The sequence below is a fragment of the Erythrolamprus reginae genome, chromosome 8 (genome assembly GCF_031021105.1).
Source record: "Erythrolamprus reginae isolate rEryReg1 chromosome 8, rEryReg1.hap1, whole genome shotgun sequence".
Taxonomy (NCBI): domain Eukaryota; kingdom Metazoa; phylum Chordata; class Lepidosauria; order Squamata; family Dipsadidae; genus Erythrolamprus; species Erythrolamprus reginae.
Genome location: NC_091957.1, coordinates 18637797 through 18654152, shown reverse-complemented (window position 1 = coordinate 18654152; position 16356 = coordinate 18637797). Strand labels below are relative to the sequence as shown.

The 16356-nt window shown below is 43.7% G+C and overlaps 2 protein-coding genes across 3 annotated transcripts in view; one reads left to right on the top strand and one right to left on the bottom strand.

Annotated features, from left to right (window-relative positions):
- Positions 1 to 1739: 1739 nt before the first annotated feature.
- LOC139171310 (uncharacterized) lies at positions 1740 to 10689 on the bottom strand. The gene is made up of 4 exons (XM_070759416.1): positions 10685 to 10689; positions 4349 to 7848; positions 4093 to 4205; positions 1740 to 2655 (listed from the first exon to the last, which is right to left on the bottom strand). Exons 1-2 carry the CDS (start codon positions 10687 to 10689, stop codon positions 6876 to 6878), a joined length of 978 nt encoding a protein of 325 aa, XP_070615517.1. The 3' UTR covers positions 1740 to 2655; positions 4093 to 4205; positions 4349 to 6875.
- The window catches only part of TNFRSF14 (TNF receptor superfamily member 14), a 24641-nt gene continuing 10174 nt past the window's right edge, over positions 1890 to 16356 (top strand). Inside the window, exons 1-3 of one of the 2 annotated variants that reach the window (XM_070759109.1) lie at positions 1890 to 2333; positions 14152 to 14260; positions 14931 to 15056. In XM_070759109.1, the coding sequence (XP_070615210.1) occupies positions 2325 to 2333; positions 14152 to 14260; positions 14931 to 15056 (244 nt within the window). In that variant the 5' untranslated portion in view covers positions 1890 to 2324. The remainder of the gene's footprint in view (positions 2334 to 14151; positions 14261 to 14930; positions 15057 to 16356) is intronic. The other variant, XM_070759111.1, reaches the window with a different exon arrangement.

Below are 16356 nucleotides of genomic sequence, written 5' to 3'. Positions count from 1 at the left end.
TTTTATTTTCTGTGCATGTTTGTTTCAGGGGTTTGCTCAGTCTGTTCACGTTGTGAGTCGGTGGAACAGCCGACCACTTGAAGCCATAAATCTTTCTCCGGAAGCAGAGTAGGCTGCAGAGTTTCTCAACCATGGCAACTTCAAGATAGGTGGACTTCAAGTCCCAGAATTCCCCAGCCTGCATGGGTGGACTTTGACTCCCAGAATTACTCAGTCAACATGGCTGGACTTTAATTCCCAGGACTCCAACTCCCAGAATTCCCCAGTCAGCATGGATGGACTCCAACTCCCAGAATTCCCCAGCCTGCATGGGTGGACTTTGACTCCCAGAATTCATCAATCACTATGGATAGACTTCAACTCTCAGAATATCAGTATAGATTAAAGTTTTGAGTTTCTAAACTTGAGTTAGAGTTTAAATTTTGTCGTTTTGATTTTGTTCATCCTTTTATCAACGATTCCTAACGTTGTTCGTGGGATAGTTGTTTGGGCGAAGGGTAAGAGGATCATGATGAAGTTGTGCTAATTTTAAAAACCGCAGCCGGTTGCTTCTTGGCGAGAAAGTTTGTGTGAGGGGAAAAAAAGGGACGAAAATGGCATCTCACTGGGGGGGCGTCTCACTTAGCGACCTGTATTGTGTGCTCAATCGCGGTCGCATGTCGAGGACCAATGCTAATTTTAAAAACCGCAGTGAGTCGCTTCCTGGCGAGAAGGTTTGTGTGGGGGAGAAGAAAAAGGGACGAAAATGGCATCTCACTGAGGGCGCGTCTCGCTTAGTGACCTGAATCGTGGGCTCAATCGCGGTCGCATGTCAAGGACGAATGCTAATTTTAAAAACCGCAGTGAGTCACTTCCTGGAAAGAAAGTTTATGTGAGGGGGAAAAAAAGAGACGAAAATGGCATTTCACTGAGGGCGCGTCTCACTTAGCGACCTGAATTGTGAGCTAAATTTAAAAAAATGGAGCAAGTCGCTTCTTGGCAAGAAAGTTTATGTGAGAGGGAAGAAAAAGGGACAAAAAATGGCATCTCACTGAGGGCGCGTCTCGCTTAGTGACCTGAATTGTAGGCTCAATTGCAGCTGTATGTTGAGGACCAACGCTAATTTTTAAAACTGCAGCAAGTCGCTTCTTGGCGAGAAAGTTTATGTGAGGGGAGAAAAAGGGACAAAAATGGCACCTCAACGAGGGCATGTCTCACAGTGACCTGAATTGTGGGCTCAACCGTGGTCGTATGTTGAGGACCAACGCTAATTTTAAAAACCGCAGCAAGTCACTTCCTGGCGAGAAAGTTTGTGTGAGGGGGAAAAAAAGAGATGAAAATGGCATCTCACTGAGGGCGTGTCTCACTTAGCGACCTGAATTGTGGGCTCAATCACCGTCGTTTGTCGGGGACCAACGCTAATTTTAAAAACCGCAGTGAGTCGCTTCTTGGTGAGAAAGTTTATGTGAGAGGGAAGAAAAAGGGACAAAAAATGGCATCTCACTGAGGGCGCGTCTCGCTTAGTGACCTGAATCGTGGGCTCAATCGCAGCTGTATGTCGAGGACCAGTGCTAATTTTTAAAACTGCCGCAAGTCGCTTCTTGGCAAGAAAGTTTATGTGAGAGGGAAGAAAAAGGGACAAAAATGGCATCTCACCGAGGGCACGTCTCGCTTAGTGACCTGAATTGTGGGCTCAATCACCATCGTTTGTCGGGGATCAATGCTAATTTTAAAAACCACAGTGAGTCGCTTCTTGGCGAGAAAGTTTATGTGAGAGGGAAGAAAAAGGGATGAAAATGGCATTTCACCGAGGGCACGTCACGCTTAGAGACCTGAATTGTGGGCGCAATCGCGGTCGTATGTTGAAGACCGATGCAGAAATAAAAGAAAGGAGCCAGATCAAATATTCTGAGCTGGCTCTAACCAGTTTTTCGAGGACTCCGCTTGGCTTTGCTGAATAAACGATAAATCCGCTTGATATACAAAGAAAGGAAGCCAATCCTCATCGAGGAAGTGAGACGGGTGCGTGTGGAGTGGGAGAAATATTTTCATTTTCACTTCAGCTTTCAAACTGAACTCTCGATCTTTCTGGCTGGGAGGAAGAAAAGAGAAAGAAATATATATATGTATATTTTCTCCAGGAGACTAATCCCTCCCAAGGACCAAATCCAAACAACAACAACAACAACAATAACCCAGAACGTTTGGGGATGCCGTGCAGGGAGTCGAGAAGGTTGGAAAGCCACTTGATTTGGAGGATCCGAAGCCAACTTCAGCAACACTCGATCCTTATGGCTTTCTCTCTCTCTCTGGGATCCCTGTAATTGGGTCTTGGGGAGGCCGAAATGTCCCTGGTAAGTAACTCTTTAAAAAATGGTAAGAAAAAGCAAGGAAAATAAGACACAGGGAGCCAGTGGAACAGCCTGCCACATGAAGCAGAAGGGAGGAAGGGAGAAGGGGGGGGGGTTTCCCTCCCACCCAGAGGGTGGTTGGTTTGGGTGACCTGGGACGATTCTTGCCATGATGTTGAACGGCGGCTGTCACCAGGGACTAGCAACTTCAACGTTGCTGTTGGGGGTGGGCAGGTAGCCATGCGTGGAAGATGTTAGTTTCCCCTTTACAGCTGGAAAGAGGGTCAGTTCCCTTTGTCTGGCACGGAGACCGGGGTGAAACTTTCTAGTAAACAAACAAGAGATATTTTTGTGTGTCTGTGTGTGTGTGTGTGAAACTTTCTGGTAAACAAACAAGAGATACTTTTGTGCGTCTGTGTGTGCGTGAAACTTTCTGGTAAACAAACAAAATATACTTTTGGGAGTCTGTGTGTGTTTGTGTGTGTGAAACTTTCTAGTAAACAAACAAGAGATACTTTTGTGTGTCTGTGTGTGCGTGAAACTTTCTGGTAAACAAACAAAATATACTTTTGTGTGTCTGTGTGTGTTTGTGTGTCTATGTGCGTGAAACTTTCTGGTAAACAAACAAGAGATACTTTTGTGTGTCTGTGTGTGTTTGTGTGTGTGTGTGTGAAACTTTCTGGTAAACAAACAAGAGATACTTTTGTGTGTCTGTCTGTTTGTGTGTGAAACATTGCGGTAAACAAATAAGGTGTGTGTATATGTGTGTGTGTGTGTGTGTATTCCTTCTTGCAGTAACTGGGGGAATAAAAGTGAAAATGCCAAATTTTGCGCCGGGTGCATTTAGAAAATAAAAATAAGAAACATTAGGTAGTTTCCCAAACAGGAGGGCCTCTCTCCCTCTCTCTCTGTATGTGTGTATGTGTGTGTTTGTGTATGTGCGAAACTTTCTGGTAAACAAATAAGATGTGTACGTGTGTGTTTGTGTGTGTCTGTCTGTGCGCCCTCTCCTCTCCTGTGGCTGGCAGACCTCATCTTTGTGGAGCAAAATATTGACATCCCCCCATGAGAAAAATGCCCCTCCAAATCCTCAACCCGTTCTAACAACAACAACAACAACAACAACAACAACAACAACAACAACAACAACAACAATGTTGGATAACCACCTGTCTGAAATAGTGTAAGGCTTTCCTGCCTAAGCAGGGGGTTGGATTAGAACAGTGTTTCCCAACCTTGGCAACTTGAAGATATTTGGACTTCAACTCCCAGAATTCCCCAGCCAGCGAATGCTGGCTGGGGAATTCTGGGAGTTGAAGTCCAAATATCTTCAAGTTGCCAAGGTTGGGAAACACTGGACTAGAAGACCTCCACGGTCCCTTCCAACTCTGTTGTTGTTGTTGTTGTTGTTGTTGTTGTTGTTGTTGTTGTTATTATTATTATTATTATTATTATTATTATTATTATTATTATATCTTTTAATTATTTTTTCCCAATTGGCCGGACTTCCCCTGTTATATACCCCCCATGCCTCTCTTCTTCCCTTTAGTTTTAAGGAAAGCAGAAATTAAAAAATGTGATTTTTAAAAAATAATAATAAACTTCCTCGCAGAAGTAAAAGAGAAAGAAAGAGAACAATCATCACACAAAATCTTCCCCTTTGGTCAAGTTGGGATTTTTCTGTTTTTGGAAACGCCGTCTCGGCCTTCGCTGGAAAAGAAAAAGAGAGAGCATTTCCCCCTCCCCCCTCCCACCTACTTACCGCAAGCGTTGAGTAAAAGCAGAGTAGATAGGAGCTGGAAACCCCAAAGAATGGGGTTATTTTTAGCTTTACACGTCTCACTCCTCCCGAGTGCAAAAGTGCAAAGCTCAATTCTGTGCAGGAGAGAAACGAGGAAGGCGTGAAAATGCGAGGCCGTTTTTCTACAACCACAATTTTGCGAGTGCGGGAAAAACAACATAAAAATGAAAAATTTTTCCCGCCGGATGAAAAAATAAATTTTTATTCTCTTTCCTACCTGTCTCCCTCTCAGCTTTCCCTTTGGGGATGATGGAACTTGTAGTCCAGCCGTATCTAGAGCTGCGGCATCCTTTCATTTAAAAAATTGCAATTTTAAACAGTGAGAAAAGTTGAACGATTTCTGTCTTTTCAACAGCCTACATGTTCCTGGTGGGGTTCGGATTGCAGTGTTTTTGTCGTAGTAGTTTTTCAAGTGAAAGGGGATTTTCACTTTACAAAGTTCCTATCATCTTCTCACTGCTGGCCTTAAAATAATAATAGTTCAAGTTTCAAGTTTCAAGTTTTATTGGGTTTATATGCCGCCCCTCTCCGAAAACTCGGGGCAGCTAACGACAATCATGAACAATATACAATAAAATCCAATACTAAAAGCAAATTAAAACCCCTTAATATATAAAAACCAAACATACATACAAACATACCATGTATACAGTTGTAACGGCCTAGGGGGAGAAAAAAGTCTTAACTCCCCCATGCCTGGCGGCAGAGGTGGGTTTTAAGTAGCTTACGAAAGGCAAGGAGGGTGGGGGCAATTCTAATCTCTGGGGGGAGTTGGTTACAGAGGGCCGGGGCCGCCACAGAGAAGGCTCTTCCCCTGGGTCCCGCCAAGTGGCATTGTTTAGTTGACGGTACCCGGAGAAGACCCACTCTGTGGGACCTAACTGGCCGCTGGGATTCGTGCGGCAGAAGGCGGTCCCTGAGGTAATAAAAAAAAAAACAATAAAAAAACCCCAGCCAAACAGCAGAATTAAACTTTGGCTCGAAAATAAAAGTGCATTGGCTTTTCATACTTTTTTTTTTTTGCTCAGTTTCCTTGAAAGGGGATTTCAGTCAGCAAAAAACAGGGTTCGAAACGCGTAAACACATTTTTTGCGAATTTAGAATTTGCTAATTTAGACAGAAGCGTTGTGGGGTTTTTATAAAAATTCAATCTTTCTTTTTTTTCATTTCAATGTGACTCGAGATTAGATCTTGTCTTGAAGATGCATCTCAAATCCGCTTAAAAGCCATGCGCTGAGCTACCGAATGGCGACGGTGCTGCAAAATTGACGACAAAAAAACCCACAAAAAAATCCCACCCCAAATCTGGACAAAATGTTTTTCGCCACTTAGGAGTCCCCATATTTCCGTTGCTAAGCAAGACGTTTGTTAAGTGGGTTTTTTAGCTCTGTTTTAGGACCTTCCTCGCCGCCACCTTTGTTAAGTGGATTGCTGCAGACGGCGGTTGTTAAGTTGGTAGCACGTTAAGCGAAACACCGTTGGCTTGGCTGCTCAGAAGGTCATAAGTACAAGTCAGTTTGCCGAGCGGCTGAATTTTGATCACGTCACCCTGGGGAATGCTGCCATGGTTTTTAAGTTTTTAAAAATACAGTGGTGCCTCTACTTACGAACTTCATTCGTTCCGTGACCCGGTTCTTAAGTACAAAAGTTTGTAAGAAGAAGCCATTTTTCCCATAGGAATCAATGTAAAAGCAAATAATGTGTGTGATTGGGGAAACCACAGGGAGGGTGGAGGCCCTGTTTCCTCCCAGGAGATTCCTAGAGAGGCCCCACGGAGGCTTCTCCCTGCCTTTTCTGGTCCTGTTTCCTCCCAGGAGATTCCTAGAGAGGTCCCATGGAGGCTTCTCCCCACCTTTTCCAGCCCTTTTTCCTCCCAGGAGATTCCTAGAGAGGCCCCACGGAGGCTTCTCCCCGCCTTTTTCGTCCCTGTTTCCTCCCATGAGATTCCTGGAGAAACCCCACAGAGGCTTCTCCTTGCCTTTTCCGGTCCTGTTTCCTCCCAGGAGATTCCTAGAGAGGCCTCACGGAGGCTTCTCCTTGCCTTTTCTGTCCCTGTTTCCTCCCAGGAGATTCCTAGAGAGGCCCCATGGAGGCTTCTCCCCGCCTTTTCCGGTTACAGTTTTGGAGGCTCGGATTTGTAAATGGAAAATGATTCTTGAGAAGAGGCAAAAAAACCTTGAACACCCGGTTCTTATCTAGAAAAATTCGTAAGTAGAGGCATTCTTAGGTAGAGGTACCACTGTGGGGGTTTTTTTCCCAGCAGCGTTGTAACTTTGAACCGTCACTAACTGAACTGCAGTAAATCCGCCTCTACTACTTTTTCCCCTTTTTTCCAAGGTATTCTTTTGATTTCTGCTTTCAGCTTATTTGCTGTCCGCGTTAGCTGATTATTTATATATATTTTTTCCTGGCTCTTTTTTCAACCTATGTGCTTCTTGGTTAAGCGATAAGTTTAAAGTTAGTAATGCTTGCTGTACTTGAAAAAAAAACCCCTAGAATTTGAGGCCACCCACACTTATGTAAACCTGTTGGCTAATGTTTTATGCAATTATTAAAAGGCGGCGGTTGTACAACATCTGTTTGCACAGTTATTATTATTTTTATCTCTTTAAAACAAAACTCGTGAAAAACACAGATGTTCTTATAGAAACATGGAAAATTAAGGTTCTTGCCAACTACTATGTCCTAATCCCCTTGTTAATTTTAAAAACCTCTCCAAGCAAGTTAATTCTGTGCAAGGTCTCTTAGAAAGAAAGGGAAGGGAAGGAGGAGGAAGGGAAAAAAGGAAGAGGAAAGGAAAGAAGGAGGAAAGGAAGGGAAGGAGGAAGAGGTAAGGAAGGGAAGAGAAAGGTGGACGAAGGGGAAGGGAAGGAAGAAAGAGAAGGGAAAGGAAAGGAGGAGGAAGGGAATGAGGAAGAGGAAAGGAAAGGAAAGGAGGAGGAAGGGAATGAGGAAGAGGAAAGGAAAGGAAAGGAGGAAGAGAAGGAAAAAGAAGGAGAAAGAGGAAAGGAAAGGGAAGGAGGAGGAAGGGAAGGAGGAAGAGGAAAGGAAAGGAAAGGAGGAAGAGAAGGAAAAAGAAGGAGAAAGAGGAAAGGAAAGGAGGAGGAAGGGAAGGAGGAAGAGGAAAGGAAAGGAAAGGAGGAAGAGAAGGAAAAAGAAGGAGAAAGAGGAAAGGAAAGGGAAGGAGGAGGAAGGGAAGGAGGAAGAGGTAAGGAAGGGAAAGGAAAGGTGGAGGAAGGCAGGAAAGAAAGGGAAGGGAAGGAGGAAGAGGAAAGAAAAAGAAAGAAGGAGGAAAGGAAGGAGAAAGAGGTAAGGAAGGGAAAGGAAAGGTGGAGGAAGGAAAGGGAAGAAAGGGAAGGGAAGAAAAGGAGGAAGAGGAAAGGAAAGAAGGAGAAAAGGAAAGAGGAAGAGGTAAGGAAGAGAATGGAAAAGAAGGTGGAGGAGGAAATGAAAGTAAAGAAGGAGGAAGGGAAGGAGGAAGAGGTAAGGAAGGGAAAGGAAAGGTGGAGGAAGGAAAGGAAAGAAGGGGAGAAGGAGGAAGAGGAAAGGAAAGAATCAGGAAGGGAAGGAGGAAGAGGTAAGGAAGGGAAGGAAGAAAGGGAAAGGAAAGGAAAGAAGGAGGAAGAGAAAGAGGATAGGAAAGGGTGAGTGAGTATGTGAGGGAGAGAGGAAGAATGGAAGGAAGGAAGCAAGGAAGGAACACAGCATTTAAAAAATCTGAAAGGGACCTTCGGAGGTCTTCTAGTCCAGCCCCTTGCTCAAGCTGGACACCCTATGACCATTCCAAAGGGCTGTCCAACCCCTTCTCAAAGACCTCCAGTGATGGAGCCACCCACACCTGCTGACAGCTGGCCTTTCCACCGGGCTAATAGTTAGCAAGGTTGTAAACCTGGTGGTTTGTTCCTCTGATCATTCTTTACAGGGCAGGTCAAAACTTGCAGCGTGGAGAAGCAGAGGTTTTTTGGGGGCTTTCGGGATGGGAGGTTTTCAATTGTATTTGTGTGTTTCCAGTTCTTTGACCTCCTCCTGAACTCTCTCTCTGTGTGAGCAAGTGAGCAAGAGAAAGAGAGAGAGAGAGAGTGTGTGTGTGTGTGAGAGAGAAAGAGCGTGAGAGAAAGATAAAGTGGGAGAGAAAGAAAGAGTGAGAGAGAGAAAGAGACTGAGAGAAAGAGAGAGAGAAAGAGAGAGTAAGAGAGAAAGAGAGTGAGAGAAAGAGTGTGAAAGATAAAGAGGGAGAGGGAGAGAAAGAAAGAGTGAGTGAGAAAGAAAGAAAGTGAGAGAAAGATAAAGTGGGAGAGAAAGAAAGAGTGTGAGAGAGAAAGAGACTGAGAGAAAGAGAGAGAGAAAGAGAGAGTAAGAGAGAAAGAGAGTGAGAGAAAGAGTGAAAGATAAAGAGGGAGAGAAAGAAAGAGTGAGAGAGAGAAAGAGACTGAGAGAAAGAGAGAGAAAGAGAGCGTAAGAGAGAAAGAGAGAGAGAGAAAGAGAGAGAAAGATAAAGAGGGAGAGAAAGAGGGAGAGAAAGAGGGAGAGAAAGAGGGAGAGAAAGATAAAGAGGGAGAGAAAGAAAGAGTTTATTATAATTTATTTATAATAAATTATAATATAAATTTATTTATATACAATGTAATTATTTAACTATACTATATCGGGATATTGAGAATATTTATAGCACAACTTATTATCATAGATCTGCCGTTCACCCGCCGAACCTTTTAAATGTATTTTCCGTTGTTATTGTATATTGTCTATTGATGTTTATATGTTGTTATGTCTTTTGTATATAGTCTTGTAAATTATTTTTTTTTAAAAAAGAGAGTGAAAGATAAAGAGGGAGAGAAAGAAAGAGGGAGAGAAAGAAAGAGGGAGAGAGAGAAAGGGACAGAAAGAGAGTATGTGAGTGTGAGAGAGAAAGGGAGAGAGAGAGAGAGAGAGAGAAAGTGTGTGTGTTTGTCTGTGTCTATCTGCATGTCTGGCCTCCATCAGCTCGGAAACTGGCGTGCAAAAATAAAAGACGCTCTGCATCGTTTCCAAGGTCAGGAAGCCAACGCTCCCCTCCCAGCTTTGCCGAACAGCCGCAAGCTACAGCAAAAGGTTAAACCAATGTCAATAAAAAGCTTGTGTAGCTGGGAAACCTGGTTAGCCCGGCCCCTCCCGTCACATCCAGGAAAGGGCCCGTAGCCTTGCCAAACCAAACAGAGAAATCTCATCTGCCGAGCTTAATGGCCGTTGCCTTGAACTTTAGCTCTGGAAAGAAATAATTCAAATGGTTTTTTTGGGGTGTTGCTGTTTCTTTGGCTCTCTGCGTAGCCTGCGCAAAGGAGAGAAAGGGCTCTGCGCAGTTCGTTTAGTGACGGCTCGAAGTTGCGACGGCTTTGGGGGAAAAAAGGGATAGAGGGCCGTTTGTTGCGCGCCCAGCCCTGTATTCAAATTCAGAACTTTGGGCTCGTGATTCATATTTATGACGGTGGCTGTGCAGTGGATCCCCTTCACAATCTTTATGTATTTATTATGTATTGTTTAGATCTGTATGCCTCGACTCAGGGCAGCTCCTAGGAAAGGAAAAGGGAGGGGGGGGAGAAAGGAAAGAGAGAGGGGAAGGAAGGAATAGCAAAGAAGGTAGAAGGGAGAAATGAAGGGAGGGAAGGAGGAACAGAGGGGGGGAGGGAGGGAGGAAGGAAGAAAGGAAGGAACAAAGAAAGGAAGGAAAAACAAAAAGAAGGAAGGAAAAATGAAAGGGAAGGATGGAAGGAAGGAAGAAAAACAGAAGGAACAAAGAAAGGAGAAAACAGAAGGAAGGAAGGAAGGAAGGAAAGAAGGAAGGCAAAAACAAAAGGAAGGAGGGAAAAATGAAAAGAAGGAAGAAAAAAATAGAAAAGAGGGGAGAAGGAGGAATGAAGGAAAGGGGGGGAGGGACAGAGAGGGAAGGAAGGAAGGAACAAAGAAAGGAAGGAAAAACAAAAAGAAGGAAGGAAAAATGAAAAGGAAGGATGGAAGGAAGGAAGGAAGAAAAACAGAAGGAACAAAGGAAGGAGAAAACAGAAGGAAGGAAGGAGGGAAGGAAGGCAGGAAGGCAAAAACAAAAGAAAGGAGGGAAAAAATGAAAAGAAGGAAGGAAAAAAATAGAAAAGAAGAGAGAAGGGAGGGAGGAATGAAAGAAGGGAGGGAGGGACAGAGAGGGAAGGAAGGAAGGAAAAATAGCAAAGAAGGGAGGGAGGAAGGGAGGAATGAAGGGCAGGTGGGAGGAACAGAGAGCGGGAAGGAGGAAGGAAGGAAGAAAGGAAAAGTGAATGAGAAGGAAGAGAAAAAAGAAAGAAAAATGAAGGCAAGGAAGGAAAGAAACACAGAATAAAAAAACTTGAAAGGACCTTGGAGGTATTCCACTCCAAAGCCAAATCAATGGAGAAGCCAGATTCCCTTAACAAGTGCAGTGATTCCCTTTTATTTAAATTCCCATTTTAATTAATTCCTGAATTAATTTAAATTAAATTAAATTACATCAAATTAAATCAAATCAAATCAAATCAAATTAAATTAAATTAAAGAAACGGGGCACGTCATAGTCCCAGAAGGGGGCCAAAGTCCCTTTCACGGCTGTTTGTCTCGCTTAGCAACAAGATTTCCAGGCTCCCTTGTGGTCGTAAACCGAGGACTCGCTGTACCCCTCCAAGAAGGATCAGAGTCCGTTAACTGAACTGTGGAACAGATGGGGAAAAAAACACGTTCAGGGCCTCCAAGGGTTATTCATTTCCTGTCCTCCTCGTCCTAAATAGATGCCAGCGCTTGGGAACGTCAGATGGGAATTTAGGATGGGGAAAACAGCTGTCTTGGTTGATAAACCTCTGTAAACATTAGATTGGGGGGAGGGGAGAGAAACCTCATCCGGGAACGGAGGTCCAGGCACCAGTGGTGGCCGAGAGCCAAGGAAGGAGAATTCGGAACGTGAAATGAAGAATGTAGGAGAAGGAAGTTTAGAATGGTCAACAGGAATTTAAAAAAAAGAAGGGAAGGCCCAGTTCTTCTTTCGGTGTAGTTTATCTTCATACCACCTTGAAAATACAGTGGTGCCTCTACTTAAGAACTTAATTCGTTCTGTGACCAGGTTCTTAAGTAGAAAAGTTTGTAAGAAGAAGCAATTTTTCCCATAGGAATCAATGCAAAAGCAAATAGTATAATAATAATAATAATAATAATAATAATAATAATAATAATAATAATAATAATAATAATTTATTAGATTTGAATGCCGCCCTTCTCCGAAGACTCGGGGCGGCTCACAACATAACAATAACACAATGCATTACAAATCCAATAATAAAAATTTAAAAGCAATTAAAAAACATTAATAACATTACCAATATTATAATAAAATCCCCAACTACACAATCATACACATTTGACCCAGTCCATCATACAACAGAGGTCGAAAACATAACAAAGGGGTGGTGGTAATTATCCCCACGCCTGGCGACAAAGGTCTGAACTGTTTGAATTTATTTATTTATTTGTTTGTTTATTTATTTATTTATTTATTAGATTTGTATGCCGCCCCTCTCCGAAGACTCGGGGCAGCTCACAACAATAATAAAAACAACATTCTAGTGAAAACAAACCTAATATTAAAAAAGCACATAAAAACCCTATCATATTTAAAAAGCAAACAACACATACATATCCAAACATAAATATAAAAAAGCCTGGGGGAAAGGTGTCTCAACTCCCCCATGCCTGGCGGTATAGATGGGTCTTCAGCATTTTACGGAAGGCGAGGAGGGTGGGGGCTGTTTGAATCTCTGGAAGGAGTTGATTCCAGAGGGCCGGGGCTGCCACACAGAAGACTCTTCCCCTGGGTCCCGCCAAACGACATTGTTTAGTTGATGGGACCCGGAGAAGGCCAACTCTGTGGGACCTAATCGGCCGCTGGGATTCGTGCGGCAGAAGGCGGTCCGGGAGGTATTCTGGTCCGATGCCATGTACGGCTTTATAGGTCATAACCAATACTTTGAATTTGACCAGAAACTGATCGGCAGCCAGTGCAGGCCGCAGAGTGTTGATGAGACATGGGCATATCTAGGGAAGCCCATGATTGCTCTCGTGGCCGCATTCTGCACGATCTGAAGTTTCCAAACACTTTTCAGAGGTAGCCCAATGTAGAGAGCGTTGCAGTAGTCGAACCTCCAGGTGATGAGGGCATGAGCGACTGTGAGCAATGACTCCCTGTCCAAATAGGGCCGCAACTGGTGCACCAGGTGAACCTGGGCAAACACCCTCCTCGTCACAGCCGAAAGATGATGTTCCAATGTTAGCTGTGGATCGAGGAGGACGCCCAAGTTGTGAACCCTCTCTGAGGGGGTCAATAATTCTCTCCCCCCCCCAGGGTAATGGACAGACAGATGGAATTGTCCTTGGGAGGCAAAACCCACAGCCACTCCATCTTGTCAGGGTTGAGTTTGAGCCTGTTGACACCCATCCAGGCCCCAACAGCCTCCAGGCACTGGCACATTACTTCCACCACTTCACCAACTGGACATGGGGTAGAGATGTATAACTGGGTATCATCAGCATACTGATGGTACCTCACCCCCTACCCTTGGATGATCTTACTCAGCGGTTTCATGTAGATATTAAATAGCAGGGAATTTGGGTGGGAGGAGGAGGAAGAGGAAGAAGAGGAGGAGGAGTACAGTCGCTGCTGAAGGAAGAAGGTGAGGTGAGGTGAATAAAAAAAATCCAAAATTTTAAGGCTTTTAAAAAAAAGAGGGACTCTCAGGCGGCGAGAAGGAGCACATGCCTCCCATATACCCGGTGTGAGACTGCCTCCCATAAACTGGTTGCTGCTGCTGTTACCTGCTTCCTCTTCCTTCCCATGCTGAAGGGCTAGCCTCTCCTCTCACTCACTCGCTCGCTTTGTAGCCGGCACCTTTCCTTCACTCTGGTGACTCCTCGGCTGCTCAGAGCAAAGGGAGCGTTTCTTTTCTCTGGGCGCTGGCAGAGGTTTATTCCCCGTCCAAGCGCCCAGAGAAAGGAAAATGCTTTGTTCGCTCTGGACTGCCAAAGCCTCCTTAAGCGCCACCGAAAGGCTCCTCTTGTAGCCCAGAAAAGCCCGAGATGGCTGGGATTAAAGGGGGAATGGCAGGAAACTGGCCGAGCCTTCATGCCGCTGCCAAATTCCCTGGGAAATTTTTCTGGGCTCTGGTTCTTAAGTAGAAAATGGTTCCTAAGAAGAGGCAAAAAAATCTTGAACCCCTGGTTCTTATCTAGAAAAGTTCTCAAGTAGAGGCGTTCTTCAATAGAGGTACCACTGTATTGAAAATCAGATGAGGAATTAGGGATTCCAAGGGGTTGATTGACAGGTGAGGTCCTACGGGAATTTGGGTCCGTTACATGGGAATTCTGAGGAATTGAGCCAAATTGCGGATCCAGTGATAACCTAAGCTTCTTCTTCTTCCTCCTCCTCCTCCTCCTCTCCTCTCCTCTCCTCTCCCCTTTCTCTTTCTCCTTCTTTTCTTCTTTGTCTTCCTCTATCTCCTTCTCCTCTTCTCCTTCTTTTTCTTTTCCTCCTTCCTCTTCCTCCTCTTCTCCTTCTCCTTCTCCTTCTTCTCCGCCTCCTCCTCTTCCCTCTCCTATTCTCCTTTTCCTCATCCTCCTCTTCTCCTTCTCCTTCTCCTTCTTCTTCTTCTCCGCCTCCTCCTCTTCCTCTTCCCTCTCCTCTTCTCCTTTTCCTCTTCCTCCTCTTCTCCTTCTCCTTCTCCTTCTTCTTCTTCTCCGCATCCTCCTCTTCCTCTTCCCTCTCCTCTTCTCCTTTTCCTCTTCCTCCTCTTCTCCTTCTCCTTCTCCTTCTTCTCCGCCTCCTCCTCTTCCTCTTCCCTCTCCTATTCTCCTTTTCCTCATCCTCCTCTTTCTTCTTCCTCCTCCTCTTCTCCTTCTCCTTCTTTTTCTTCTTCTCCTTCTCCTCCTCCTCTTCCTCTTCCCCCTCCTCTTCTCCTCTTCCTCCACCTCCTCCTTTTTTCCTTTTTATGAAAGATTCTTCAGGCGGCCTTGATGGTCCACTTGCTGCTCCTTCGGAATGCCTTTTCCTGTGAGTCGTACGAATACTCGACTGGAGGGCAGTGTTGTCCCAAGTGTGACCCAGGTAGGTCTCTCTTCCGCGTGGCCAGAAAGGGGGCTGAAAGGTGAAAGAGGTAGGCAATCACAGCAGGTTCATCTGAGACTGAACATAAGATAACAGAGTTGGAAGAAACCTCAGAGGTCTAGGAAACCCTGCACCATGTCACACAAATGGTTAGAATAAAAAAAGAGAAGAGAAGAGAAGAGGAATAAAGAGTAGGGATATGAATAGGATAGAATAGAATAGAACAGAACAAAGAAAGAATAGAATGGAATAGGATAGGATAGGATAGAATAGAATAGAGTAGAGTAGAGTAGAGTAGAGTAGAAGAGAAGAGAAGAGAAAAGAAGAGAATAATTAGGAATAGGAGTAAGACTAAGAATAGTATAAGGAATGTAGAATAGAATAGAATAGAGAGTAGAGAGTAGAGAGTAGAGAGTAGAGAATAGAGAATAGAGAATAGAGAATAGAGAACAGAGAATAGACCAGAACAGAACAGAACAGAATAATATGGACCTTAGAGGTCTTCTAATCCAATCCCTTGCTCCAGCAGAAAACCACCATTTCCCATAATTGGTTAGCATAGAATATTCTATTTTCCATATTTCCTTAATCACAATGTTTTTGATGATGGACTCCAAGGTTCCTTTCCCGCCCTGGGATTCTATGATTGTTTTTGATCTCTTTAATCTAGGAAGCCGAGTTCTCAGGCCTTGCTCTAGAACTAGCAGTACAGAATGCGTTCCCTGTGACTTCGGGTGGTTTACCGAACACCCGAATGGATTGAGAGAGTGCTTAAAGTGCCGAGAATGCTCTCCAGGTAAGCAAACAAACCGATCAATCTAACTCACAGATTAACCAAGCGGTGGGATTGGTCAAGTTTAGCAAACTAGTTTCCTGTTATTACTCCATAATCCCTCCTGTTTTTATCCTAGCTATCAGGGTAATCGCAATAGCACTTAGATTTATATACTGCTTCACAATACTTTACAGCCCTCTTTAAGCAGTTTACACAGTCAGCCTATTTGTCCCCCACAATCTGGGTCCCTATTTTACTGACCTTGGAAGGACGGACCTTGAGCTGGTTAGGATCAAACTCTTGGCTGTGGGCAGAGTTTGCCTGCAATACTGCATTCTAATCACTTAGCCACCAAGGCTCTTGAGAGAGAGAAAGAGAGAGAGGGGGAAGGAGAGGGAGAGAGAATTGATAAGGAAGGGAGCTAGGTAGGTTGGTAGATGATAGATAGATAGATAGATAGATAGATAGATAGATAGATAGATAGATAGATAGAGTAGATAGAAGAGAAAAAGAGAGAAATTATACTCGTAGATAGATATTGTAGATAGAAAAGAAAAACAGAGAAATTATAGATAGATATTGCAAACAGAAGAGATGATAGATATTGTACATAGACAGAAGATAGATGGATCAATAGATATTGTAGATAGAAGAAAAAGAGACATTATAAATAGATATTGTAGATAGAAGAGGGAGAGATATTGTAGATATTGTAGATATAGGTACATAGGTAGAGAGAGATGGATGGATGGATGGATGGATGATTATGAAGTTAAATGGATGGATGGATGGATAGATAGATAGATACAGAAAAAGATAATATAGATAGATATTGCAAATAAAAGAGAGGTGATAGATATCATATGTAGACAGAAGGTGTAAGGATGGATTGATAGATATTGTAGATAGAAGAAGAAAAAAGACATTATATATAGATATTGTAGATAGAAGAGAGAGAGGTGATAGATATTGTAGATATTGTAGCTTTAGGTAGGTAGGTAAAGAATGAGGAATGGATGGATGGATGGATGGATGGATCGATGAATCGATGAATCGATGGTTATGGAGATGAATAGATGGATGGATGGATGCATGGATGGATGCATGGATGGATGCATGGATAGATAGATAGATGATAGAAAGATTGATAGATAGATAGATAGATAGATAGGTGATAGATATTGTACACAGACAGAAGATTGATAGATGGATGGATGGATAGATAGATGATTGATGATAGATAGATAGATAGGTAGGTAGGTAGGTAGGTATAGTGGAGAGGGAGGCAGGCAGAGAGAATAGAATAGAAGAGAAGGGAAGA